Below are 26,538 nucleotides of genomic sequence, written 5' to 3' on the forward strand. Positions count from 1 at the left end.
ACAAGCTTTATAAACATGACACATCATCCTCATCAACACAACACTGGCATCACACTCACCTTTTTTGTGTTTTTGTCTATTGCATTTATAATCAATATTGATTACAGACTGAATCTTTGGATGGGCTCTTCACACTGCTGAAGGGCACACACACACACACACACACACACACACACACACACACACACACACACACTGGTTGTGGGGGGGGGGGGTGTAGGGGTGGGGACGTGCTCTTGAGTCTTAAGTCATCCAACCAGCCAACCAGCTCCCCCTCGCTGAATAGATGCACGATCACCAAAACGCGAAGGGGAGGCGCAACGGGCACGGAGCTGCTGGCTCTCTATATCCAGCGGCTCAGAGGCGCTCTGACACCATTCACTCCACAGTCCTACACTCAGCCGAGGACCTGTGCAGACCGCTGCGGCAAGAGCTCTGGATAGCACAGCACGGACAACTATCCCCCCCTGTGATTTCCTCAGGGCATCTGCTCATTTGGATTATATGCTTTTAGGACTATTTGTTATAACTTAGAGAAACAGCCCGTGCGTATTAACCCTGTGCAACAGTCTCTAAAAGACGAAAACGAGCCGCGTTTCTTGCTTGAAATTTCATTGAACTGGGCAAAAGTTGTAGTATTTTTTCCAGAGGGTGAAGGACAAGTGCAATGCGCGTCAGGCTCGCCTCTTTGGATTGTCTCAGTCGCGCTTGAGGAACTATGTCGAGCAGCAGCACAGGGCTTGTTCAAGAGGACGCACTCCAATGTGAATAACAAGAATCAACTCCTCAACCTTTCACAGCCTCAAGCAAGTGCAACACTTCTGTGGCGTCTTGACTGACTGAACTGCGCTGCGCTGCGCTGACACACCGGTTTTCTTTGCCCCGAGGGGATGGTTGTGGATCCTCTGGGGCCAGGAGCGACTCTGGGGCTCCTACAAACCAGCAGCACCTTTTTCGTGTTCGGGGTTCATTCTAAATTAAAAGGGAAATGAGAGCCGCACTTTGTTACTTCCTGCTGTGGACGACGTACCTGCTGCTGGCCGCCGCTGAGGTAAAGTTACAGCACACAGATTGTTGGGCCCTCAGAGTCATTTTATTCCTCTCAAGGTGCAAAGGTCTACAGAGTCTTCAAGGGCTACGCACACAGCTTGATTTCCTGAGAAATAAAACTACAAAGTGTTGATTTAAGGCCTGTAATTAGGGGATTATTTGAGCACATAGAGCCAATATAATTTAAAGCAGGCCTTCGTTTTAATTAAGAAAATAAGAAGTACCGGTAGGAGGCTATTTTAAGAACAGTGTGAATATAAATCCATTTTACGCACAAACAGCTTGCGCTCTCCGCATGAGGTGCACTGACTGCGCGATTTTGAGAACAAACACAGCGTCTGCACTTGGACGCGTAAAGGCTTCATCGCGGTTATTTTTGGCGTTTTTTTTTGTTGTTGTGCCAAATCTGTTTGTCAGCCTGAAGCCAACTGGGCAAACGTTTTGGGTCGGGGGCTAAGCGCGTTCATGGGAACCGCTGCGGGTGATATAAATAGCCGCTGTTCCTGCGAGGCTGCACGGCTTTTCTCAAGTTGAGCTGCAGGACCGCAACAAGTGCAAAGTGCTGCGCTCACACCGATACTCAGGAACCCAAAGAAAACAGAGGATTTTTAATGTTGTGGCTTTCATAGAACGCAGCTATTATAATAAATATAATGAATCCAGGGCATATAGATTCCAACTGAGAGTGTAGATTTTGCAGAAATCTATAGAATTGTCTGGACTGTCCAGAACATTATGACAATAATACTAATGTGGCTAACGCACCTTTTCCCCGCTGCAAAGCATGACTTTAACCATAAATTCTAAAGTTGGTTCTGCGCCATCTTTTCACTTTTATGGCTACTTGTTGGCGCACATTGATTGCGAATAAATGATCTCATTGGTTGCTGCTTAAATCCTGAAGCTTTAAGATCTATTTATACACACTAACACTCACTCAGACGTTTCATCTCCTGTTTGATTTCTCCCCTCCTCCTCCTCCTCCTCCCTCTTTAAAGGAAGTGGAGTTTCCCCAGGAGCTGATAGACCGACTGTCCCACAGTGAAATCCACAGCATCAGCGACCTCCAGCGGCTACTGGAGATTGACTCCGTAGGTAAATTCTGCCTCTTGATACTTTTGAATCCCTCCATGTTGTTCAAACTGCTTTTGTTGATGGCGTAAAAAAAATCTGTATTCTATTCATAATGACATTACACACATTTAAATATCTTTCTAAAGGATTTGGCACTTTGAACCCACAGAGCTGGATGGCTCATGTATCTGGATCAGTTTGTGGCTCATTGTGTCTGTTAATGCACAGACAGGCGTATCACATTCTCCTATTTACATTCAGCACTGTAGTCTGGTCTAAAGAACTGCTGTGGGATCTGTGCTGCCTGGAGCATTCATGGCAAACTGCTACAGGTGCCTTTACTGTACACATGTGACAAAGGTGAACTTTTCCTTTTTATTGCAGCTACACTGCCACGTTTGTTGTCCTGTAAACAGAGACATACTTCTGCTTCAGGTGCTGCTGCTTTATGTGGCGGTGCTGGGGGTTGGCGGTGGTGGTGGGGGCTGGTCTGTCTCGGACTGTCTTAGATTAAGTTACAGCAGCTCGCTGGTGGAAGCTGTTTGCCTTCACATGAGCCTCTATTTACACAGGCCCTGGTCGTATATCAAATTCAGGGCTTCTCCCATAAAGATTCGTTGATGGAAATGACTAAATTTGCTTTAATGATGTAAGCTGCCTCGGTGGTCATACCTCATTAGCAACCTCAAAACTTATGTTCAGCAAAGTAGCATTAAGACTCTTCTGTGTTCTTTTTTTTTTTTTTTTTTTTTTTTTTTTTTGAAGGACGTATCAATTAGGCCTAATGGCAGCACGTCATCGCTGTGTTTCATTTATTAATTTGCAATCAAAGCAGCTAGTGCTCCTCATCAGTGATCCTCCTGCTTGCCCAGAATAGACGCCTCTAGCATGAGAAGAGGTGTTTATAATTGAATTAACGTGTCTTTCTTCAAACAGAGTAATGCTTTGCGGGGTAACAGTAGTAGGCTGATTATTATTACGAGGACATAAATCTGTCTGAGACCAGCTAGGCGGCCCTGGCCAGCCCATTAAAAGATCTTTGACGCCAGCCAGAGCGGTATTTTCAGAGCTTTTGTTGCAGATGGTCGGGACAGTATAGTCTCAACTGGCGGAGACAGAAATGCACGCTCTCTCTCTCTCTCTATCTCTCTGGAAGTGAGGATGGTTGTGGCACCAGGGAAGACCTACAGGACTTTTTTATTTGCTTTGTTATTTGTTTTTTTGCAACGACGGTGTCTTCAGCTCTGACTGACAGATGAGATGACCCCGTTAAAGTCTGCAGATGGCTGTCTGGCCCCTGAGGTGATCCTCTCCTCTCTATCCTCGTCTCCCTCTCGAGGTGGCCCCTTCGCCTGCCTGCCTGTCTGCTCTTATCTCTTTCAGTGAAGGACTTTGACAGAAAAGGGAACCTGACTCTTGGAGTGGGGCAGAAGTGCAGGAGGGAGCAAGTGGAGGTTGTGTCTCTGCTTCACAACAGGCCACAAGTTGTTGTGCAATCTGCAGACGGTCTGGCAGTGTGTTTACCTCGTGTACAGTTGGCAGCAGTAAGCTGTGACTGTCCCATAAACAAATGATATTGTGCCTCCTACTTGATGTTCACACCCACAGGACGAGACCTGTTGACCCAAACTAATGCATTGTCAACTCAACCATGTAACTGTTGACGATAATAAAACAAGGAAGAGTGAATTATTGGGGCAGCAAGGCAACAACATGCTGGCTATTTGCACAAGTAGAGGGAGACAGAAAGAAAGAAAGAAAGAAAGAAAGAAAGAAAGAAAGAAAGAAAGAAAGAAAGAAAGAAAGAAAGAAAGAAAGAAAGGGGGAGGAGGAGTAAAAGGGGAGGGAGTCAAAGCCCTTGGCTAATGGAGGGAGTAATTTGCCAGTCATGAAAGCCTGATTCATGGTGAGAGACTGTCTCATGTCCTCTTTTCTCTTGTCTCAGTTTTGACATCGCTCCCGGCTTGTTATTACTTATTAGTCACCTGGAACCTGCAGAGGAGCAAACCCCTCACTCCATCTCTCTTCTTACCTCATTTTTCCCCAGCGTAACCCACCTCCTTTAAACAAAAACAACAGAAAAAAGTCCTTTTATTGTGTCACAACTAGACTGTGCAGTCTATAAAGGGCTTCTTTATGTCCTACCTGTCAGACCAGCCTAACACCCTCCCTAACGCCTGCTTTCCTCTGACAGGAGAAATAGAGCAAAGTAAAAAAAAAAATGCACAGTGACCCACTGTGATTCATCCAGATATCACAATGCATCCACCTGACTAGACTGGCTGTAGCTGCAGTCAACACTTCCCTGCTGTAAACCTTTGGTTCTGGGTCACCGGCTCTGTGACTGACTGCATGACATGCTAAGAGGAAATGCCCTCAACTCCCCGCTGAAACCTGACAGAGCTGGGAAAAGAAGGCATCAAAAAGCAAATAAACAACCAATCCCTGAGGTGTATGGGAAGTGGAAATCCTTTGAGATGACTGTGGTCAGAACACAAAGGCGATGGATGAGTGGAATGTGTTTGCATATGGCTGAGCTTTGTTGCGTTGGTGTACATTGGGGCTTTAGCATGTTGTGGAGGATAATGAGAGGAGTTGTGAGCTTGTGTTTACATTATACGTACAGGTGTTGGATTGTGGTAGCCAGGTGAGGTGAATATGCTGTACCTATAGACAGGTATAGACTCACCCACTTAGCAAACAGTCCTCGGAGGGCAGTAACTTGCAGACAAGCTTTATTATTTTATTGCTGGTCTGGCACTTTTCTGTAATCTTATATTCTGGGCGGGGACCAAAACAAGCAAGCGTTATCAGATGGCCGTAACTGTGGAAAAGCTGAAGCGGCTACACTGGAGGGGGATTTTTTTTTAGCGTCGCAGCATAACATAACACGTCGTTTTCTAAGCCGCAGAATGATTGAAAAAGCAAACATTTTCAGGTAAATGAGAGACACGAAACCACTAATTAGGCACTGGAATAATGGTGGCTGAGCACCACCTGTCAAATGACCACTGTGTGTCTGAGAGAGCTGGTTGTTTTTAAAGGAGCAATGCTGATTCACCTGTGTCTAGTTTCTTTTTTTTCCTGTTGGGAAATTTCAGTTAAGAAAAATGAGTCAGGGAGGCTGACACACACAAAAAGATTGCAGATTACACACTCGAGCCTGTGTGCCTTAGTGAATGACATCATCAGGAGTCGCCCTTCCTCGCTAGACTGCCAGAAAGGGAACTCTCTAGGGAATCAAAGAATCAAACATAAGGCACCAGCCGGTTACTGTGTCATTATGGTCATGTGACTAACCGACGCATAGCTTGTTGCGGAAGCTGGTTTATTGGTTGAATACGTTCTCTCTCCTTCTTTTTGCTTCTCCTCTGTGTGACATTATTAATATGGTGGCCTTCTGTTTTGACGAGGTACGGGAAACGATGTTATTGAGGAGCACAAGTACCGCAAGCACCACAATCACCACAATCATCACAAGAACTACACTCGTCAGCATGGTTACTACAACGACCTGAAGAGCTCCCATCAGCACAGCCGACGCAAGAGGAGCATCGGTAAGCCCTGACTGAAAGGAACTCAATATGCTGCACCGTGTTGCTTAGAGGTTGCATCATGATTACATACACATCACAACTTGGCACACAATATTACAGTGTCAAAATGTCCTAAAAATAACCCGTATCTGAAATATCACCCCTGATAAGTGAGTTCCCAGGAGATGAAACCGATCACCTTATACACTCATTTCAAACAAAGCTAATAGTTAGTGGCTGTTTTGTGGATAAAAGAAACCCTAATGAAGACATCCACCCAGTATTTATGGCAATCAAGGAATCATGAGAAAGCTGGTGCGATGAGGTTGACGAGGACGTCTGACATGAAGCCTTTTAATTGGCCCGAGGCTTGCAGATCTAACACACACGCGTCAGGAGAGAAATATATCCCTGAGCGTGGAAATTCCAGGCATTCGGGGTTCAAGTTGCAGCTCGCCTGGGCTCTCAGTCAGATTTCTTCATAAAAACGCCACGCGGTACGATATCTGATCGAGGCGTGCAGAATACCATGTAGTGTGTGTGTGTGATGTGTGTTAAGGCCGGCTGCGGGCTCTTCACATCTCTCCCAGCAGCGCAGCCTTTATGAAAGCAACACAGGATGAAGTGGCTGGTCGTATTTCATGTATATGTGAATGATACCACTTTGGCAGCTGTCTGCAAGCGCCCTCACGTTCTGTACATGATGGACATATCAGCTTTACGACATAATGGTATCTTACTGTACACAATCTTTAGGTTTGAGTGCCTGTCAGAGCATTAAATCTGACATGAATGCCCACCGGCTTCCTCTTTTCACTCTGCCCAGGAGGGTCAAAGGCCATTATTAGATTTCCCACTGGCAGACATAAAGGTTTTTTTGGCCTGGTCATGCTGCATTAACCACAATGAGGGCTCTGAACAAAAGAGCACTCTTTTATGTCTCACCGACTCCTAAGCTTCTTAGCCGATATGAGATCAGCTTTTTTGGATAGTTTGTCGGCTTAACAGCCTTAAAGAAGGTTGGGTGTGATCTGAGATAAAGATGAACAACCTCCACATCAAGTGAGTCATCATGTAATGAGCAGGGAAAGAATGTGTTCCTCAGCTGTGAGTGGAATGGAAGAACTGTAACAATGGCAACTGATTTGGGGGGGCGTGTCCATGGGTGCCGATGCTAAGTTGTCTCTCTCTTCCAGTGGAGGAAGCCGTCCCAGCTGTGTGCAAGACACGGACGGTGATCTACGAGATCCCCAGGAGCCAGGTGGATCCCACGTCGGCAAACTTCCTGATATGGCCGCCCTGTGTAGAGGTGAAGCGCTGCACGGGCTGCTGCAACACCAGCAACATGCGCTGTCACCCTTCGCGCAAGCACCACCGCACTGTAAAGGTAAGAAAATGGTTTCAAATGCACGCCACCCGCATATTCAGAAAGTGTAAAACAGTAAAAAACTGGAAGAATTCTCAAGCTTTCCAATGGTCCTTGAATGCATCGTGCGTGATGATCTGCACTAACCGGTCCAACTAAAATGCTGTGACTAACCCATACATGACCAGATGTCACATAACAAAAGTTAGGAACTAGCTAAACATAGCAAAGATTAAATTATCTGGCTGATCAGGAGTTTGTACAGATTTTTGTGCACAACAGTTTGAAAAACTTTTTTTTTCTTTGTAGCAGCTGTATAAATATAAATGCTCTTGAACACATGACGCTCCGACCTGTAGGCAGGATTTACGTTGCAATTATCTATAGCCCATTTCATTCTGTAAATTCAATAATGGATGTCTATGGGGGTTGACGCCAAGTGGCCACTTAAGCAATTACACTCTATCCTCTTTCTCACCTCCTATTTGAGCTGCTCCTTACCTCTACCCTCGTCTCTCTATCCCATGTTTGGTGAGAGCCCAGAGTGGCCGTGCCAGAGAGAAGGTTGTTGGCACTGCCAGGACATGTTGAAGGATTGACCTAAGAGGGATGCTTTTGCCAGATATGAGAGACAGAGGACAGGAAGAAACAGCCAGTGCAACCCTTCAGTAAAATTTCACGTTTCAAAGAGATTAATGACCTCTCAAGGTTAAAAATACTCCTAGAGAAACCCGAGGGATGTGGACACACATATGCATGCACGCACTTCACAAAACACTCTCCTGTATCTTGAGAGTGTCACGGTGCAGCTTCGTCTTCTTTGTTTGGCCCTTTTGTCATTTCTGGATGCTGTGAGACAAAGAGAATGAGGGGGTTGCACTGCTCTTAGAGGCTTCTCTGGCATCAGCTTGGCTTGAAAACACGTCCTTCTGTTCATTGTCAGAGAAGATGCAGTGGCTGGAGCTGAGATGTATTTACACTATAAGCCTGTTCTGCTCTGTTTGGAGGTATGGGAGTAATGTCCCGTAAGAGACAACTCAAGGAGACAAACAGGATAAGCCTGGAACAGTTGTGACTGTTTGTTTCTCATCATCTCTGTAATCACTGCGATCTTGGCCTGGCCGTGGGCACCGGGACATTGCTTTCTCCTCATGCATGGCTTTGAAGAAGCCGCCTCAATAGAGCGGTGGAGTAATAAAACAAATACCAATCCTGTGTGCTGCTGCTGCCGCCTCCTTCCCCTCGGCACACTGGCACAGGTCAGAGAGATTTCAGTGTAGATAGGAGGGCGTTCGCTGTGACCTGGTCTTTTAGTCGTAGAGTAGAGACAGCGAGGGCAAAGGCAGTGCATGCAGGACACAGGTTTATATGGTTAGAAATGCTGACTCATAGTGTGGTAAGTGCTCTGATATACAGCACAACCCTGTGTGTCTGTCTGCCTGTCTGCATGCATGCTCCATCTGCCAGAGTCAATGTCTGTCAGCCTCAATGGGAGCCCTGTGTGACGGCTGCAGAGACACTGACGACGACACGCTTTAAGGCTTGATTCAGCTATTCCTGGAATTCCATGATCCGTGCAGCTTTGCCTAAGCGTCCCCATTTATGACAAAAAATGGGCGCATACGCAGACTTGTGAGGGAACACCGGGGGTGCAGTGGGAGAGGGGGTTCCTTGTGGTTCCAAGGCGAAGGGCGTTGAGAGGCGTTGTGTCCCCTTTCTGGAAAGGTCAAGCGTCAGGGCTCACTCTCCGGTCAGGAGACATTCGCCACATTGTGTGTGAGAAAGATTGTTTCATGCCAAGTTTTTTTTTTCTGTCTGTCCCTTCAGTGGTGAGTCTGAATAGGGGTTCAGTTTGTGCTTTATTAGAAATGTTGTCCTGTCTACCCTGGGCCTGTTTTTCTATTACAAGCCAAGGATGGGAAAAGAACACATCTGCTGTGTTTCTTTCCATTTCATGCCACCATGCATTTGTCCATATGCACATTTATTTATTTATCCCCCCTTCCTTCAGTGGTAGGGTAATAAAAAAAAGGTGATTCTAAAGAGGAGTAGCCTCAGGGAGGCTCTAAATGTCCCTTTCTTCTCATTCTTTTGCAGTTTTTCTATCCACATACTTGTTTTTATGTTGTCTATAAAGTCACATAAGAAACATTAAAAAAAATTAAAGCAATATGCAAGCCATGTATAGATGGCTCAGCATATATGAAAGAGATCAAAATTCATAGAGCATTTTTTTATGTATTCAGACTCCAAGCATTCCTCTTACAGCCCCACCTCCTTTTGCACTTTCACTGACACCACATTCACTCCCCTCTATCCCAGCATCTTGGCGCTCCCTGTTCTTTTCCATTAAAAGGGATTTTCCCACATTTCTCTCCTTTCTCTTTTCCACAATAGTGATAACAATGCATTTTATTTATAGAACATTTCGAGGTTTTAAAATTATCATCAGAGTCTCTTCTGTCTTCTTTTTCCACCTCTTCGTCCTCATCCCTCCTGTATGCCTTCGTATCTCAGACTCCAGCTGTGTCCAGTATTTTGGATGGCGTTCTCAGTGTCTCTGGCTCTGAGGCTTCCCAGACAGTCTCACTCATTAAACAACAGGTTTTTGCACAGACAGAAGCTGAGGAAACGTGAGATATCAGAAGATTTTAACATGCACATGCACAGTGGTGTGTGTGTGTGTGTGTGTGTGTGTGTGTGGATGTGAAGGCCTCTCTGTGTGTTCTTCCTGTGGGGCAGAGTAAACAGGCTGTGACACAGGAGAAGAATAGACCTGTCACTCATCCTCTCACTCCATAAGTCTTGTGAGGCTTCTAAAGTAAAGAAATTCATCACACCATCCTGTTCCATTGCTAGGAAAAGGCTTCTATTAGACCATAGAGATGACAATGAATTAGTCTATTGTCCTCTTGGAGAAATATGCAGCACTTACTGCAAGTTTTTAAATTGTGTAAATGACAGCATTTGTGCAGGTTTGGCTAGTTAGTTGGTTTATTAACTGGAAGCTTCGAAATGCCTTTGAAGCACTATGTAGTAGTGTTTTGCAGAGGTCAGAGAGGGTCATGAGTGCACATCTGTGTAAACCCAGAGAAGAACATGTGTGGGTGGGTGAGAGAGAGAGAGAGAGTGTGTGTGTGTGTGTGTGTGTGTGTGTGTGTGTGCAATCTATGCTAGGCTGTGTAAACTCCTCCAACCGCAGAGCGGGGACAAGGCCATTTGTGTGAAGCAGCAGCAGCAAAAAGGAGACGGGCCACAGAGTAATGAAGTGCTGATGGCTGCTTGATCAAAGCAGAGGCTGACAGAGGCCAGGCGGATATATAGCTGCAGTGCTGAGTGTGGGGGTCCACACATCTCTCTGCACTACCCCTCCCTCCCCGGCCCCGACTCCTACATGCAAACACACGGTTACCTCAGTGACAGTGGGTCACATCCGGGTGTTGGGGGAAGCAGTAGCTGCAGCCCTGCGGTTGTGTGGGACCCTGACTTACGGGGTGTTTCATAAATAAAAGACAGTGATACAGTGAGAATGATTTACGATCATTTGAAGGGTAAGAGGGGGTGCAGATGGGAATGAGGGGCCCCCTGTTTGAAGTCCTTGTGCAGCTGTGAATTATTTCCCCTTTGATTCACTCAGCTTTCTTATTTGATGGAGATGGAGTTTGTGTGTGTGTGTGTGTACAAGTGCATGTGGGGTCGTGGGGCAGGGTCGCCCAACCACGGGAGTGTCCTGAGAGTTTGGCTACCGCCTCACCGGCTGGAAGGCATCAACACGAGCAGAAAAAGTAGCGTTGTGTGTTTTAATCACATTTTAGGCTTTTTAATATTTGTGTATTTTCCACCACTCTCGCCGCCTGTCCTCCCTTTTTGCTCTTCCCCACTGACTTCATGTCCTCTCTTCACACACCCCATTCAAGTCTTGGAGTCTGATTGTCTGTTATGTGAAATAGTTGTTCACTCCCTCCTTGCTCTTTCTGCCTCTTTCCTGAAACAGAGCCAACTCCCACTCTCTAATTTTACCCCTCTGTCAAGTCCATCGTTTATTGCTTTGATTCTGTTGTTCTGTGAAGAAACAAAAAGACTACATTTAGATTCTTTGATACTTGATATTACATGTTTTGTGGTGTTAGATGGCATTTTGCCATTGTAAGTCTGGCAAAGAGACATGATAAATGCCCCTTATTGCTTCCTCTCTTCTCCAAAAAACGGTCTGTGATAGCCCCTTTTACCCTGTGTGTGTGTGTGGTGGAGTGAGTTGAAGCAGAGGGCAGCAGCAGGTTGCCTCTGCTGTCTTTGTGTGATGTGTGTTGGTGCTCTCCTCTTGGTGCCACAAGCAGACTGGTGTAAATACAGGAAGCGCCTCCTCCTTTCTCCTCCCCACAGTTGTAGCATCTCAACAAGGGTTCCTTTTTTTGAACGGTGTGTGTGTCTCTCTCTCTCTCTCTCTCTCGCGCTTAATTTCCCTCCTGACAGATGAATTGCCACCCCCACCCTGCCTCTTTCCACTGCCCCAAACACACACATTTTTTTTTTTGTTTTTTTTTTTACATTTTATTTTTGCTTGGCTCTGGTCACTGTTCCAGTTCACCATGGCCGGCGGTGCACATCCACATCCCCACCGCCATGTTTTCTTTGGAAGGCCAGACTTAAACTCTCTCCCCCTCTGTCATGCTCTCATCAGTGCTTCGTGCTCAGGGAATTCCCAATTAACCCAACGGGGACAATCGGCATCACTGGGGACAAACTGAGCGGGGGCGCACTTCCCAGAGTCCCATTGCCTCACCCCAACCTTCTGGATCGGATATCATTCTGCAGCCACTCAGGGGGCTCTTTCTCAGGGCCTTGGCTTTCTAGGGAGTTTAGAGCAGTTTGATTTATACAAAGAGAGTGTGGGGCCCCTTGTCGTAGCATGGGGGTCTCTTTCTGATCTATGTTTTTTTGTGGGAAGTCATTGACTCAGTGCCACATTGGGAGATCTTTGTATGGAGGGGAAGAGGTGGCTCAAAATTGATAAAAAGTAAAAAATTGGAAGTGGAAAAACGGTAAGGGGGAAGGCTGCCGTTGCTTCCCTTGTAGCATCAACACTTTGCCATAACGCATATGCAAGTGTGTGTGAATGTGTGTGCACATCCTGCAGGGAGGGTTTTTAACCTTGTTGTGTGAGGGGGCAAGGAGACAAGCCTACTGCCGGGCCTCTCATCAAGGGGGCCCTTCGCTTCATCCTTCTGTCAATAGCCGTTTGTGTGCGTGTGTGTTTGGTATGTGTGTGTGTGTGAATTAGTCTTTAGGGAGCCACATCAGTAGTCCTGTTATCGACTCAAATATTCCAGTAACATCAGCAGCAGTGTTGTCTGCAGAGACAGCTGCTTCTTTTATCTCTCTCTCTTTCTCTCCCTGATGTTTTTCCACTTCAGATAATTTGATTAAATATTTGCAGCAGTTTTTTTGGGAAACATGTCATGTCACTCTTTGACGCTGTCTGGGTTTTTGGTAGAAAACAATAAACCTTTCTCTCTCTCTCTCTCTCTCTCTCTCTCTCTCGCTCTCTCTCTGTCCTGTCAGTGTCAGTTTTTATACATTTCTGCAGTGGATAACCCAGAAACTTAATAGGTAACACATGAATGTCATCTAATGCAAGTCATGATCACGGTCAGTCCTACCCCCTCCTCCCCTTCTTCCTTAAATAACTCACTCTATTTACACACACACACACACACACACACACACACACACACCCTTGTTTTCTAATGAGAGTGATGGTTCCTAGTCTTCTGTCCTTTCACCCGCTCTCCCTCTCTGTCAGGGCCCGGTAACAGCAAACACACCACCACTAACCCAGACACCATTGTCCTCTGTTTGCTCACCACATACCACCTCTGCTTGCTTACTCTCTTTTCACTCCCTTTCACTTCTTCCACAAAAAGAAATTGTGGCAGAAAGGAGTGTTCAGTGAAACTTCTGGTCCCTCTCTTCTCTCTGCCTCGGTTTCCGCCTGATAAATTCCTACTCCATTGACACGAAGCTGCTCTGTAAGTATGTGAATGTCAACAATATTTTCTCGGGATTGCTGTGTTCACATCTCAAGATCTGGTCTTGGCGGTAGGCCATCGTTGGATAGAAGAAGAAAGCCTCTCATCAGTGTGTGTGCGTGTGATAGGGCATTGGGAGATTGTCGGTCAATATCCTCTCTCGTGCATTGAGTAGGATAGGTGAAGCAGGGGATATTATTTCCATGTGGCCCCCAGGCCTTCAGCAGTGGATGTGGAAGGTTACCTGTACCTTGGCACTCTTTTGCAAGAAAAGCATGCGGCCGCCTCACCCGAGTTACACAACAAGATCATCATAACCTCTGTGCAACCTTTTCTGCTCAGCTTTCATGTAAGCTTTAATCAACACTGTGTTGTTTTCGTTACTAGCCTTTGGGTAGGAAGTAAGCCCTAAACTGAGAGGGCGTTACCTGGAACGGTTGGAATTCCTCGTTAGATTGGAAAGGATGCTTTACTGCTTAGATTACACCAAGTAAACTGTATTTCCTGCATGCATGCAGGGCAACACTTTCCTTAACCCATGAAGAAATGTGATTTAAAACCAACATGTCAGGGCAAAGTGAGGGAGTTTAGGTGTGTGTCTGTCTGGATGTGGATGCTTCAGGCTTGGAGCAGAAGGGGGGGGGTCTCCCAGCTTCTCTTCTCCTGCCAGGGTAAACTGTCCTTAGGGCCTCAGGGCATACAACGCTCCCCACCCCTTACCCTCTATCTCTTCTCTGCCGCCATTGTTTGAGCATGCTTAGACAGGGTAACAAACTCCATTCAGTTACACAGCCGATCAAAAGCACAAGTGGAAGCCAGTGCATCAGCCTCAGAGGAATGCTGCCATCACAGGAGGCAAAGCTGGTTTTTATGAATCAGTCTGTGGCGATATCATCGAAACTGTATTAGGGACACTTTAAAATGTCTTTTTCCTCAGAATTCATATAATAAAGTTAGATTTTTTTTCTTACTCTTCCCTTGTGCAGTCAAGCATGTTGATTGTGCTGGATCAGGATCTGTACTGTAGCTCACATTTTTTTTCCTCTCTTCTACTCCGCAGGTAGCCAAGGTGGAGTATGTGAGGAGGAAACCCAAGCTGCGAGAAGTCTTCGTGCGATTAGAAGACCACCAGGAGTGTGTGTGCACGTCACAACATCATGTGGTAGAGCACTCAGATGCAGAAACAGGTAAATATGACCCAAAGATTTGCTGTTTATCATCCTAAATGTTGTTCCAGCTGCAGAAAAACCACAGTGCAGCTATGTTTTTTAGCCAAGCCCCGCCCTCATCCCGACATCATGTGTCAAGCATTCTGCTTTGCTGACTTCCTGATGATCTTTTCCTCTGTCTGGCTCCTTGACTTTGCACTGGATGACCTTTTTCTCCTCAATAGACAAACACTCCCTAATGCAGCATGTTAGTGCAAAACTGTTAAGCTTGTGCTTTTGTACATGCCAGTGTGTGTGTGTGTGTGTGTATGCCAAAGTCTATGTGAATGTGTGTTAAGGGAGGGTGTCCAAAGACTGCTTGGCATGACAGCAGGTATAACCGCCAGTGCCTTGATCTGAAGCCTTTCTCTCCCTGGGAGCAGATAAGCTCTGTGATGTTTGCTGATAAGGCATCTAAAGTATTTATAATGTGTTATATCTTTGCACTCTCTGCTTCTGTCCCAAGGCTGTTTCTGTACCATAAACCGCTGCTTCTTGCTTTTTAACCCTGCTTTCCACCCTCCCTAACTTTGTGTTTTCAGGCTACCGTAGGGCTAAAGGTAAAAAAAGGAAGCCTAAAAAGCTAAGGGCCAGCAAGGACTTATTGCTGGCATAATAAAGTTGCTCTCATTACCCCCAAAGTCCACTGGAGAGCTGTGAAGGGAACAGGTAGGACTAGTGCACTCTTCTCTCCACTTTTTGGTGCTGCAATGGCCCAATCACGGTGCAAAGAGAGGCCCGCCAATCACCAATCACATCACAGCCAACCAGTGTGACAAGACGAAGGGCTGAGGAGTTATCCCACTCTGTTCACCACTGCTGCATGTTGAGTTTGAGGCCTGCTGCGCATGCACACCATATACATCTGCTTTTTGTTATAGCATTGTTCTTATGTGCACTGTTTTTTTTTCTCCTCAAAATAACACACCTCCCATTCACCATCTGAAAGAGAGAGAAAGAAAGAATATTTAACACTTTTTAAGGTGTCCCACAAAAGTCAATTCAACAAATAGATGAAACACAAGCGGGTGAAGAAAATATTACGCAATTTTGCAACACGTGTCCTGTGAATACTCATTACACAAGCAAATAATGAAACACTGCAAGTAGCACCAAGAGCATTGATGTGTTTCCAGGGGAGCCAAAAAAGTGACGGACCATGCTGGGCCACTAACAAATAACGTGACTTGGATGTTTAAGTAGGAGTGGCAAATAAATAAAACATAAAAAACAAACAAGCAAAAACACACCCCCTGTCTTCACTACTTGCAGCTCTGTTCTGTATTGTCTTGTGTTGCGAGTATTGCAGTGCATTTGCTTGTGCTTTCTTAAGCTGCACTCTTTTGGCCACTTTAGTTTTCTTTGTTTTGTCATTTAATTTGGGCGCACACACACGTGCAGTATTTTGACTTGACATAATAAAGTCTGGTCTGATCACTGTCTTTAATTCTGGAGAAATGTGATTGGGTACACTGTGGGTCTTGTGTGTGTCGTGTCAGTCTGAAATGCATGAAAAATTGATAAATAATTAATTTTTGTTGTTGTTGTTGTGAATGCACCATCCTAATCTCAGTTTTTTTGTTTTGTTTCTCCTATAGTGGATGTGAGGTGAGACCAATCAGAACAAAGGACTTCATCAGTGTGGGAGGGACCTAAACAGAGGATGCCACCGACAGGACGCCTGCTCTGTCCTCCTTATCCCCCGCTGCTATGACAGCCTTAAATCTTTTCTGTAAAGTCAAGAGACAGAGAGACAAAACTTAAATAAAATGCCAAAGGTGCTTTTTTTTAAACTAAACAAAAAAAAAACAAACAAATAAAACAATAACCAATGATGTTGACTTCTTCTGTGGTACGCCACCTACCCAGACAACTGAAGAGATGGCGTGGAGCTCGTGCGGGGCAGAATGTGTCCGAAGTGAGGTGATGGAAAGGATATGTGTTGAGTTTGTTTGACACACAACGGATGGATCACACGTTTTCTGGGAATCCAGCGCTCTGATTCAGAGGAAGAAAGAAAGAAAGAGACTGAATAAAAGAGACAAAAGTGTTTCATTTTTTTAAAGGACTCTCTTAAAGGAGCATTAAACATTTTGTTGAATGTTTGCTCTGAGACCTCTGGTTGTCTCTGCGACTTGGCCCACCTGCTATGTACAGTTAAATTTGAAAAAGGAAGACGCACCGCTACTTACAAACTATTTATATATGTGGACGTTTGCTTTCTGTCTCTTCCAATACAAAAAAAAGAACAAAAAAAATGTGTTTGTATGATTTTTGCAGATGTGCAAAGAGTTCTGTATGGTCCGGTTCTTTGTAACCATCAGTATCACAATCTCAGTGTCATTTTTTTTTTTTTTTAAAGTTGTTGTTTTTTTCTCATCAGCCATGTTTCTTATTATATTGCAGTATATCTGATTGATGTCAAGTCTTGTATATGGTTTGGATATATGTGTGCAAGGAGGAGATGTGAGAGTCAGTCAAGGAAGATGCTTTATTTTTGTTATGAAATATATTATGTATACTATATCCAAGCTGGAATTATGTTTATTTCTTTTGTTGTGGTTGAATGCTTGTATTTAATCCATTGGGATTTTGAAAAATGCAAAATGGGCAGGAGGTTGAAATAACTGAGGAAAAACAATGCCAGTGCCAGAAGAAAGACAACGGGAAGGAGAGAAAGATGAGAGGTAGCATCTGACTAATTTCTCGTTTTTTTTTTTCACCCATATCACTCTAACACTGATAAGGTATAAATACACGCCCTGTCTGCTTTGCAAGCGCTCTTTGCTCTTTGTGCCTTCAAAGAGCAAAGTCGGCTTGAAAGAATGAATGAAACGAGCAAATCCAATCAATAAGTGCATGAATGGGCTCCTTGTTTGTTCAGGTTTCACTCCTCCGTTACTTGAGGAACACATTTCTGATCACATCCACATACCCTCTGTGTAATGACTCATTTTTTATGCAGCCTCATGCTTCCAAGGAAGATGACGCTGAACGCACTGAGGTGCAAAAACAACCCGATGTGTTGTTACAATATGTGGAAATGAGGAAGTTTAACAGGGAGTCACAGTGCAAAGTGAAGTGCATCGCGTGGCAGTCAAAGGACTAAAGCTGAAACATGGCTACTGCTGGGTTGTGGACACACACACACACAGTCCACCTGTGTATTAAGTCAACTGGTGCTATTGTAGGGCAGATGTTTCACCATTCACATCAGTGTAAGATGATGTTTTCAGTGAATCAGGGACCATGAATTACAACACAATGCCATTATGCTATCACTAAGCCTTAATTTCTTTTCTTTTGAGCTTCCATTGGATAAAGACAGCAATAATCATAATTTATATATTTATGTTTTCAACAATAAATATGTTTCTGCTTATAAAATTGTTCACTGGATGTTGAGTCCTATGAATGGTGTCTCAAGGATGGCAGGAAGGTCGAGGCTGCGCTCTCATTCTATAAGGGACGGGCTGACCTAAAGTCAAATGGCCTGCAGTGCCAACAGTGTTAACGGCTTGGTTGATGACGGTGTGCTTTGATGAGTACCGACTAATAGGCTTGAATTGAAATGGAGACAGCAAACGCATACAGTTTTTCTGTTTGTTCGGCATATTTGTGACGCTGCCTCTGTGGCAACAAATGGTAGCATCATCAAAAATGTGTGTGTCACATTACCACAACACCATACCATACTTAGATCATTACCAGCATCCATGTTTACATCAAGTTACATTCTTATAAGCACAACAGTTACTTTGTGTAGTTCAGGAATGTAGTTCCAACATGCGTACAGAAAGCTTTGTGGATTTTCTTCAGGTAGTTGTTCATAATTTCTGGAAAAAGATTTTGCTACAGATTTCTGTATGAGAGTATGTTTGAAGCTGACTATTATTATTTATATTCCTGAATTCCCCAAAACTCTCCACCTCAAAGTAAAAACAATCCAAATGGACATGCAGCCACTTTTTGTTTTTTAAAAAAAAAAATCAAGTAATTCACAAGAAAACAATGTATAAGAGGGATTCAACAAGTGCTGCTGCCACAGCCGGCATGACATAAGCTGGATGTGAGGTTGGTAGTGTATACAGGAAATGTGAGCTTTTCCAGGCTGAGCTGGAGCTGGGCTTTATTCCAGGATCCAGCAGCAGCAGCAGCAGCAGACTGTAGTTTTTTTTAGGGGGCTTTATTACTTTTCCCCGAGCACCTCATCCTAATCCCAGGGCTAAGGGACATGAAAGTTGCTCTCCTCCACACTTCCCAGCCATACACCCTGCTTATTACCTCAGGAGGGAGCCAGATAAAGAAAGGCAAAGACATGAAAGAGGGAAGGGATCAGAGAGACAGCAGCCCAGCTATCCAGTGGAACACGGGATAAAGTCAATAAAGTGAAGATAAAAGGAAGAGCAGGAGCTTGATTGATTTTATTGTTTTTATATGACATGCACAGCTTTATTCACAAAGATGGTGAGGGGGTTGAGGTGGGGATTTTAAATATCGTGCAGGAAAAAAGAAAGCAATATGTCGTGATGAGGAGGAGGAGGAGGAGGAGGAGGAGGAGTGGGAATACCCCGAGGAGTGAGAGTGCAATGGGGGTAAAAATGATGAAAAGAGGGAATGAAGTGAACTCAGGATGTGGGTAATCGGCACCACAGCAAGAAGGGGCAGACAGGGCAGCACTTAAGTGGACATGCCTTTATAAACAATGCCTGAGGGCCAGGAGGGGGCAAGTAAGGTGTGAAGAGGGCTGCCGAAAAGGCTTTGTGTGTGTGAGAGAGAGAGAGTGTCTGCAATACAAAGCAGGTCTCCTGGTGTGAAACATGGACCATTGGGATTTTGGAATCTTGCAGTAGCCAAGCTGTGGTTTTACTACCCACAATGCAAAGGATCAAAGTTCAGGGTTCACAGGTCATACAGGGATGGTAGTTCTATGTGGCAGTACTGTAAATAAATCCTACTTTTTCTTCAAATACTTTTGCTAAATCTCTGGATCCAGAGCTAATTGACTGAACGGCCTCCTTAAATTAGCTTGACCACTTCCTTCCTAGATCACAGATCTTTTAACTTCCAGTTCATTACTCTCTCCACCTCCCCTTTCATTTTCCTCACCATGTCGCCTTGTTATGTTTCTCCTCTTTGCCCCAACCTGTGGCCTCCGGGTTTTGAGGAAAGGCAGAGGTGGCCCTTGAAGATGGCGACAGCCAAGTTTGTCTGGAGGTCCGCAGCCATGAATGCGCGTCTTTGTTGTCCATGCTCTCTCACGTCTTCATATCCTCCCCCTGCTACCCTCCTTATCCTGCCTCTGCCCCCCCCACAAGCTCACGCTGACACGCTCATACCCTGGCTGGGGCCCCCTTTAGCACAAATGACCCTGCTAATTATGTATTTAGGGTATTTGGCTCCTGTGAAAACAGCTTTGGGTTAGCGGTGGAAGGTGGTGGGGGGCGGTTGGAAAGAGGAGGGTGCGTAGGGCCGTGGTGTGGTCCATGGTCTCATGGCTATCATTACTGCCCAGCGTTGAATGTAAACACTGGATTAGGGCAGCGAGGGCTGATTCAGGAGAGGGGTGGTTGAGGTGGTGGTCGCCTGCGCCTCTGAATTCTGGTCTCTGGTTTCACCCCAGGTGAGACTGATCCGCACAACTTACCTCACACAGGTAATGGTTTATGAATCTGCTGTATACCCACACCTACAGGTCTGCAGGTGTTATGATCCATTTTCTAATAATTTGGCTGATTAATTAAAGTGGATCATACGTTTGAAGACACTTTATGATGATTACTGGATTTAAAATGTCACCATTTAATCACTTTATCCTGTAGCTTTAAATAGCCACAGTGTCATTTGACCACCAAATCTGAGATCAAAATTCATGCCAACGTTTGAGGAACTTCCCTGAAGGTGCTCCTGAGATCTGTTCACAAGGTGCATGAGTCAAGTTGCAATCATCAAAGTTAGCAAACACACACAACAAACTGCACTAATCCATTGAATCCAACCCAAGGGTTAACTGGTAGAGTGGTGGAATTTTTCAGTTCCTCTTAATCAAATCCATCTGTATCTTTTTTAATTGACTGTGCCAGTATTTGCGTGAAGGCTGAAAACAAGCCTGGATAACCTCACAGACTAATTCACATCCTTGCTTTTTGTCTGTCGGACTGAAGCGAACCTGGCAAGGCCGCTGTCAGGTCTTGTCAGATGAAGGGAGGGGAGAAGCAGGGAGTGAAGAGGCAGAGGAACTACTACTAGGAACACTGTGTAGTGGTCCCTAGAGGTCTCTGGAGGGAGATAAGTCAGGTCCTAATAGGAGCTGAAGTTTGTATGTGTTGTAATTACCAAGGGAACTCCATGGAGTCACTGCCTCTGCTGTATTTGTATTTGTGAGCGAGGACGAGTGTGTGAGCATGCACGTTTTCCGATGGGAGCCAGTTTCCCTTTGCACATCAAATAAATCAAAAGTCTACAATTAGAAAGAAGGAGTGAGCAATGTTTGGTTTGTGGGAAGAGAGGAAGAAAGCTCGGAATGTGTCACTGCTATTGAGGAATGAGGAGTGTGTGCATGCATGTGTGTGTGTGTGTGTGTGTGTGTGTGTGTGTGTGTGTGCACAATTATATGTGTGAGGTCGGGAGTAGCTGACCGAGCCAACATTCTTAGACCGGCAGTATTATTAACTGTGGTGAAGCCATTATCAGTGTTCACTTTGATCCAACCACCATCAGAGGAGCACTGGACTCAGCTGAACCTAGACTCGTTTTCCTCTCTGAGATTCTCGTCTTCTTTTTGTTCTATTTTGTAAAAACTATGGACTGGTCAATGAAAAGGAAGCACTATTAAGATGCTGAATAAGTGATGTGTGTGTCCAGCATATGGAAGTCTGATGAAAGTCTGAAGTGCTCTACAGTAAATCCCATAATTCAACAGAGTGATAAGACCACCTAGTTTTACAGCCTTGCTAGTTAGAAAGCCTACACACACACACACAGTGCTCTCTTATCTTTAAAGAAACACTATTGTCAACAGACTGACCGGACACGCACACACACAAAGACTTTGTAGTCAGGAAAAAAAAGAAAAAAATGTTATATGAGTACATTAATGTAGGACTCTGGACTTTTGTGTGTGCCTGCGTTGGGAGTGTGGGAAACACACTGAGGTAGCAGCCGCCCTCCTGCCTGTCTGATGAGGGTATGATGAGAACATCACAACAGACCTCACGCTGTTTGCACCGGCTGGCAGGTGGCAGACACACCTGGTGCTGAAGTGAACAGGAACACACACATATTTAGCAGAAAAGGAAGATTAATAGCTTGCATGTGGCTCTGTATTATTAAATATGATATCACTTAAATGGACGTAAATTATTTTAGTGTCTTGGTAAGATAAAAAAAAAGTTCAAAATGTTAGAAATTAATACAATGTGAAGAAACAACACTTATTATAACATGAAGAGTACTGTAGCATCTGTCAGAGGTGTTGTTACTTAAAACTATGAAATGTTTTCATAGTTTGTATGAAATGTACAGGATATATCCACAGGTGAGGCAGACGCGTCTGATGAGTTTTCTTGCTTCTGATTGGTCAGTGGAGAGGGCCATCAGGCTTCTAACATTGTGATTGGTTAATGGGTGGGACTAATTAAAAAGGGTTTGTTGCTGTAATTAATACATTTGTTTCTTTCAAAACTCGCTGAGTCGCCGACAAAAAATGAGCAAAGTTATACGCTAAATGTGTCTTTTACATAACCCAGCTCCTGTGAAAGGTTACTGTAGTGCGTTCAGAGCTAATTCTATGCTAATAATAATGCTTAATGCTAACTGAATGTTTAGTTACTAGTTAGCCACTAGCTTAAGCATCTCCGTAATGTTACATTAGCTGCGTAAGCTAGCCCTAAGTAACACAGAGGTCAGCGGGGGAGCGGACCAGCAAAGACTGACATGAAGGCCATGGAACTGACTTCTGACTTCAACACGTCATAACTGACAGGTCTTTTCCTTTCTGGACTGAGGAAGCTTCGTCTGCTCTTACACGGGGCCACCGTTGAACTTCGTATTGGGTGAGTACCCTAACCCTGCTGCTGCTATTTCCGGCTGGAGTTACGGCTGTATATAATACTGCTTTTTGTGTCCATGCTAGCCAGTTGCACTGCCAGGTAATGCTACCAGAGGGGCTAAGAAGTCGACTGTGTCTACAAACAAAGGAGGAAGTAGTACTGTGTTTTGAAATGCAGACATCAGAGCGACTGGTGTACATACTTAAATACGAAATCAACAACCAAACATGTATAGGGTCCACTTCAGTCCATTTTATTTTTAGCTCTACTTTGAGTTAAAGCCAAATGAAATGAGCACTATTGTGTGGTTCACCTCTGTGTTACCAGAAGGATAAATAGAGTTTATGAACAAGACGGTGAATACTCCCACTGTCCGTGAAAGGCATCAATGATCAGACATCTCTGCAAAAAATGTTTAATTAAAGCAAAGTTTTAAGACAAACAAAACATGCTGGAAAATGTTTCCTCAAAGTTTTATTTTTAAAATCATCTACTGCTGGCTGTGGACTTCCTGTTACTTGCACTTAAAGGCTGCTTGTGTTTCTGTGAGGGTATTTTCAGAAGAAACCCCCCCACATGATTGTCTTTGATGCGAGGTGAGGCTGGAAAGCAGGAGACTGAGTGGAAGCTGGCCTGACGGAGTGGTTTGTAAGGGAAGGTCATGACAGTGTGTGTGTGGTGGTGGGGGGGATTTGCGGGTTGCCAGAGAGAGCGGCAGAGGGATGGTGGGGGAGAGGAAAGATTGTGCAGGGATCTCTTAACACTGCCAGCTCTCAGACTTCACAGCACCCCATTTGTTCTCTTTGTTATGTCTTACAAAAAAGCAAATCCCCTTTTGTTTCTCTATAAAACCCTCTCATCTGTGCTCTCTTCTTCTTATCATTCTTTTATGCATTTGTAGTACATTCACTGAGCGTTGTCTTCATCAGCATAGTTTTTTTTTCACATTGGATTGCAGATGTGCTGAAATGGGGGCACACAGACGCATGCACAGTTCCCACTAAACCCAGTGTTTTATATTCAGCGGTTTTAGTCTGACCTGAATATCTCTGACATGACTTTCACCAAAGCTAATAACAGCAACAGCATATAACTGCTACCAGTGCTCCTGCAAGTTGCCTGGCAAAGTTATTGTCGCAGGATGAGAAACAGGCCCAGCAGTGGTTGGGAAGCTAAGTAACCTGCATGCCAGTTTGATCACAACATTTTGGAGTTTAATTCAGGTTCAACCCTACCCCCATCTCCTTACCCTGACACACACTCCTTTTCTCCCCTCTCCCTTTTAATTTGCTTTCCATGAGCTAAGCAGCATGTGAACACCTGCTATTTTAAATGACATATTCATTGTTGTGCAGAGTTGGAGGTGTAAATCATTGCGGGCTGCTGCATGAGGCAGCTGTGTGCATATGCTCAAACATAAATGACTGACATCTCTGACCTGCTAACTGAGAAAGGAGGGCAAAACAGAACATGTGCTCAGCGTCCAGGAATTCCTCTTCCACTCCCCCTTCCTGATTCAACAGCGGACACACACTTCTACCACTCACTGTAGTTTAACTGGAATCAGTGCAGTGCAGAAAAGTCTGGTAACGTAAATGTTTAGTGGGTGTCACGTACCATGTTTGTTCCTTAATTTAGCTTGTTAGCAGGTTTTGCTACTACAAAGGACAGCTCAGACCATGGGGCATGCCATTTTAGGCATTTTGTCAAGGGATGTCATGATGAACAGGGTTTCACGAAATTATCCACACACAATTTTTGATACAATTGTTATATCATTGTTGCCTGTTTTATACACACTTTAGCCGGCTCATAGCTCTGTTACTCTCTCTTTTTTGTTGCCATTTAGCGTCTTCCTCTTGTCACCCATGCTCAATCATTTTGACAGTTTTGATAGTTTGGACAGTTGTTGAGCTAATTCAATCTGTACTAAAATGGTGCATAGACAGACGGATAATGCCATCACTACAGCATGTTGCTTGCTTGAACAAACATTTATGGTTAAAAAAAATATTATCCTTTAAGAATATCATGGGTGATTTACAGGAATGCAGTGATAAGGTATGTGTGATGCTGTGAACACATGCTGAACTGTTGGGGGGTCTTTGGTTTTTTCTCGAGGCTGTGGTCTGTATGAAGAGCTCAGTAATCCTCTGCTGGGCCACAGGGTGCCGAGGTGATAAGTCCAGGGTAAGCCCTGTGACATGATCCTTTTTTCAGCCATTCTTCTATTGTAGCCATGGACACTGAAACTGATGGTGCTTTGTCGTCATTCTCTTTAGTTATACTGCTAATCACTTCTCTTCTTTTTCTTAAAAGCCTCCTAGGCCAGTGTCCCACTTAACATGTATTAACATCAGATGAAACTTGATTTAACATACAGACAGAAACATACTTTAGTTTAGTAATACCTTACTGTTAAATGATTAGGTTTGTCCGAAGGCAGTGGGCCTTTTCACACTTTTACAAGCATTTTTCAAAGGGCCTCAATCACTGGTAGTCCTTGCTTAATGCATTAACGTGACAGATGACTTCATTACATACATCCACAGATGTTGTTAGTGTGAAGAAAATTTCTCAGTTTTAGGATGTGTCCACCCTTCCCTTTGTGTTTTCAAGAATCAAGAATCTTTATTGTCACTATGCAAGGCACAATGATGTCCATAATCTTAGTAGTTTTGTCTCTAAATAAAGCCCTCAATGTAATTTAAACAAGTGAGTTAAGTAAATAAATTTGCAGAGGAAAATATATCTTTAGATGCCTTTTCTCTACCCAGCTAAAAATATAATTTAGCTGTTTTTCATAACAAGTTGTAAAGGAGGAATATGGAGATTTATTTCGGAGCCAGCTGCAGTTTTTGGCACTTCTGTGTCATCACTGGAAGGAGCTGGCACTGTGTGATTGGAGATTGGGTAACTAGATTGTTTTTTGGTGATGTCACCAAACTTGAAACAATCAGTTGCTCCTGGTACTTTTTTCCCAAAGTCCTAATTCTTACTGGCATCTTAAAGAAGGGCTAAAATAGACTGACTGTTGCTGTAGTGCAAATGAGCACCAACAAACTTATAAATGCTTTTGCCTTTATATTGGTTTTGTATAGTCCAAAAAAATGTTCTTTTTCCTCCTTTTGCACCACCAGAGTACTAGTGAAAGTTTATGTTGTAACAGCAAAATAACAGGGATTAAGTGTGATTATGGTGAAAGAAATGCCTCAGGGTGAAACTGTTGATATTTCAGTTTTTGTATTTCAGTTTTTTTCTGTGCTTTTCCTTCTGATCTAATCACTCTACAATTCTTTTATTTCCAAACCCCTAATGAGATCACTGTGCACCACAAGTAAAAAAAAAACTGGCTTAGTTTCTGTGCACAGCAGCATCGACTCTTAACTGTTCAAAGTCCCATTAAAAACAGATTGTGTGTTGCTCAGCCTGACTCCTGAATCCCATTAAAAACACCCCACAGAAGTGAACCAGTCATTAGTGAGTGAATCGGCTTTAGTAATTAACTCTCTCTGCCAGCCGCTGTGTTTATCGTTCTCCTCAGAAACCCCTCAGGGCCAGAAGTGGCGAGACACAAGTTCCTCACTGACGTAATGTTTTGGTTTACCTGAAGTCCCGCGGGCAGGAAGTGAGAAAGAGCATTTAGATGATGTGTGATTGGAAAACAGGAAATTGGAATAAAATAAACCAAATTTTGGGTAGATATCTAAATTCCCTTAAGCCCAAACAGCTCTAACAAGGGACTTCATTATAAGAGAGGCCTTTTGAATAAACAAAGGATACCACACGTTTCCAATAGCCTACAGGATTACTTTAGTGAATACTGTGCTTCTGTGGTAATTGTGTTTAGGATCTAACCTACAGAATAATTATATACAGTGGATATTTGCATTAAGTAAAGCCACAACCACTAGCTTTTAAACATGGGTGAAAATCCTCTTTCCGTCCAAGCGCAGTCCAAGCATGTTGTATTTCTCCCATTCTCAGTATTTTAAATGGCGCTGTAACTAAATAATGCTCCCTCTCAACGCTCAAGTTTTCTTTTCCCCACCACCCGTATCAAAGAGCTGGCCTGATTCTGTCGGTGCTGTCAGTGCTTCAAAGACTGTGTTTCAGAGTAAGGCTCTATGACGTCCAGTGGCAGCGTTTCAAATCACCTCTGGTGCAGTAGATATAAAGATAGCATTCATCTATTGACTGCATTATGTTCCCACTGTGGCACAG

General features: G+C 44.2%; 1 protein-coding gene across 3 annotated transcripts; it reads left to right on the forward strand.

The window, feature by feature from the left end:
- Nucleotides 1-373: 373 nt before the first annotated feature.
- On the forward strand, nucleotides 374-17,586 carry pdgfab (platelet-derived growth factor alpha polypeptide b). Of its 3 annotated transcripts, XR_003671127.1 has the most exons (7): nucleotides 374-1,051; nucleotides 2,049-2,145; nucleotides 5,538-5,681; nucleotides 6,857-7,047; nucleotides 14,116-14,242; nucleotides 14,806-14,932; nucleotides 15,862-17,586. XR_003671127.1 is itself a non-coding variant. In XM_028412809.1 (6 exons), exons 1-6 carry the CDS (start codon nucleotides 989-991, stop codon nucleotides 15,873-15,875), a joined length of 636 nt encoding a protein of 211 aa, XP_028268610.1. In that variant the 5' UTR covers nucleotides 374-988; the 3' UTR covers nucleotides 15,876-17,586. The 3 variants fall into 3 exon arrangements, 1 of the variants encoding a protein (XP_028268610.1); XR_003671128.1 differs by lacking the exon at nucleotides 5,538-5,681; XM_028412809.1 differs by lacking the exon at nucleotides 14,806-14,932.
- Nucleotides 17,587-26,538: the final 8,952 nt, after the last annotated feature.

The sequence above is a fragment of the Parambassis ranga genome, chromosome 8 (genome assembly GCF_900634625.1).
Source record: "Parambassis ranga chromosome 8, fParRan2.1, whole genome shotgun sequence".
NCBI lineage: Eukaryota > Metazoa > Chordata > Actinopteri > Ambassidae > Parambassis > Parambassis ranga.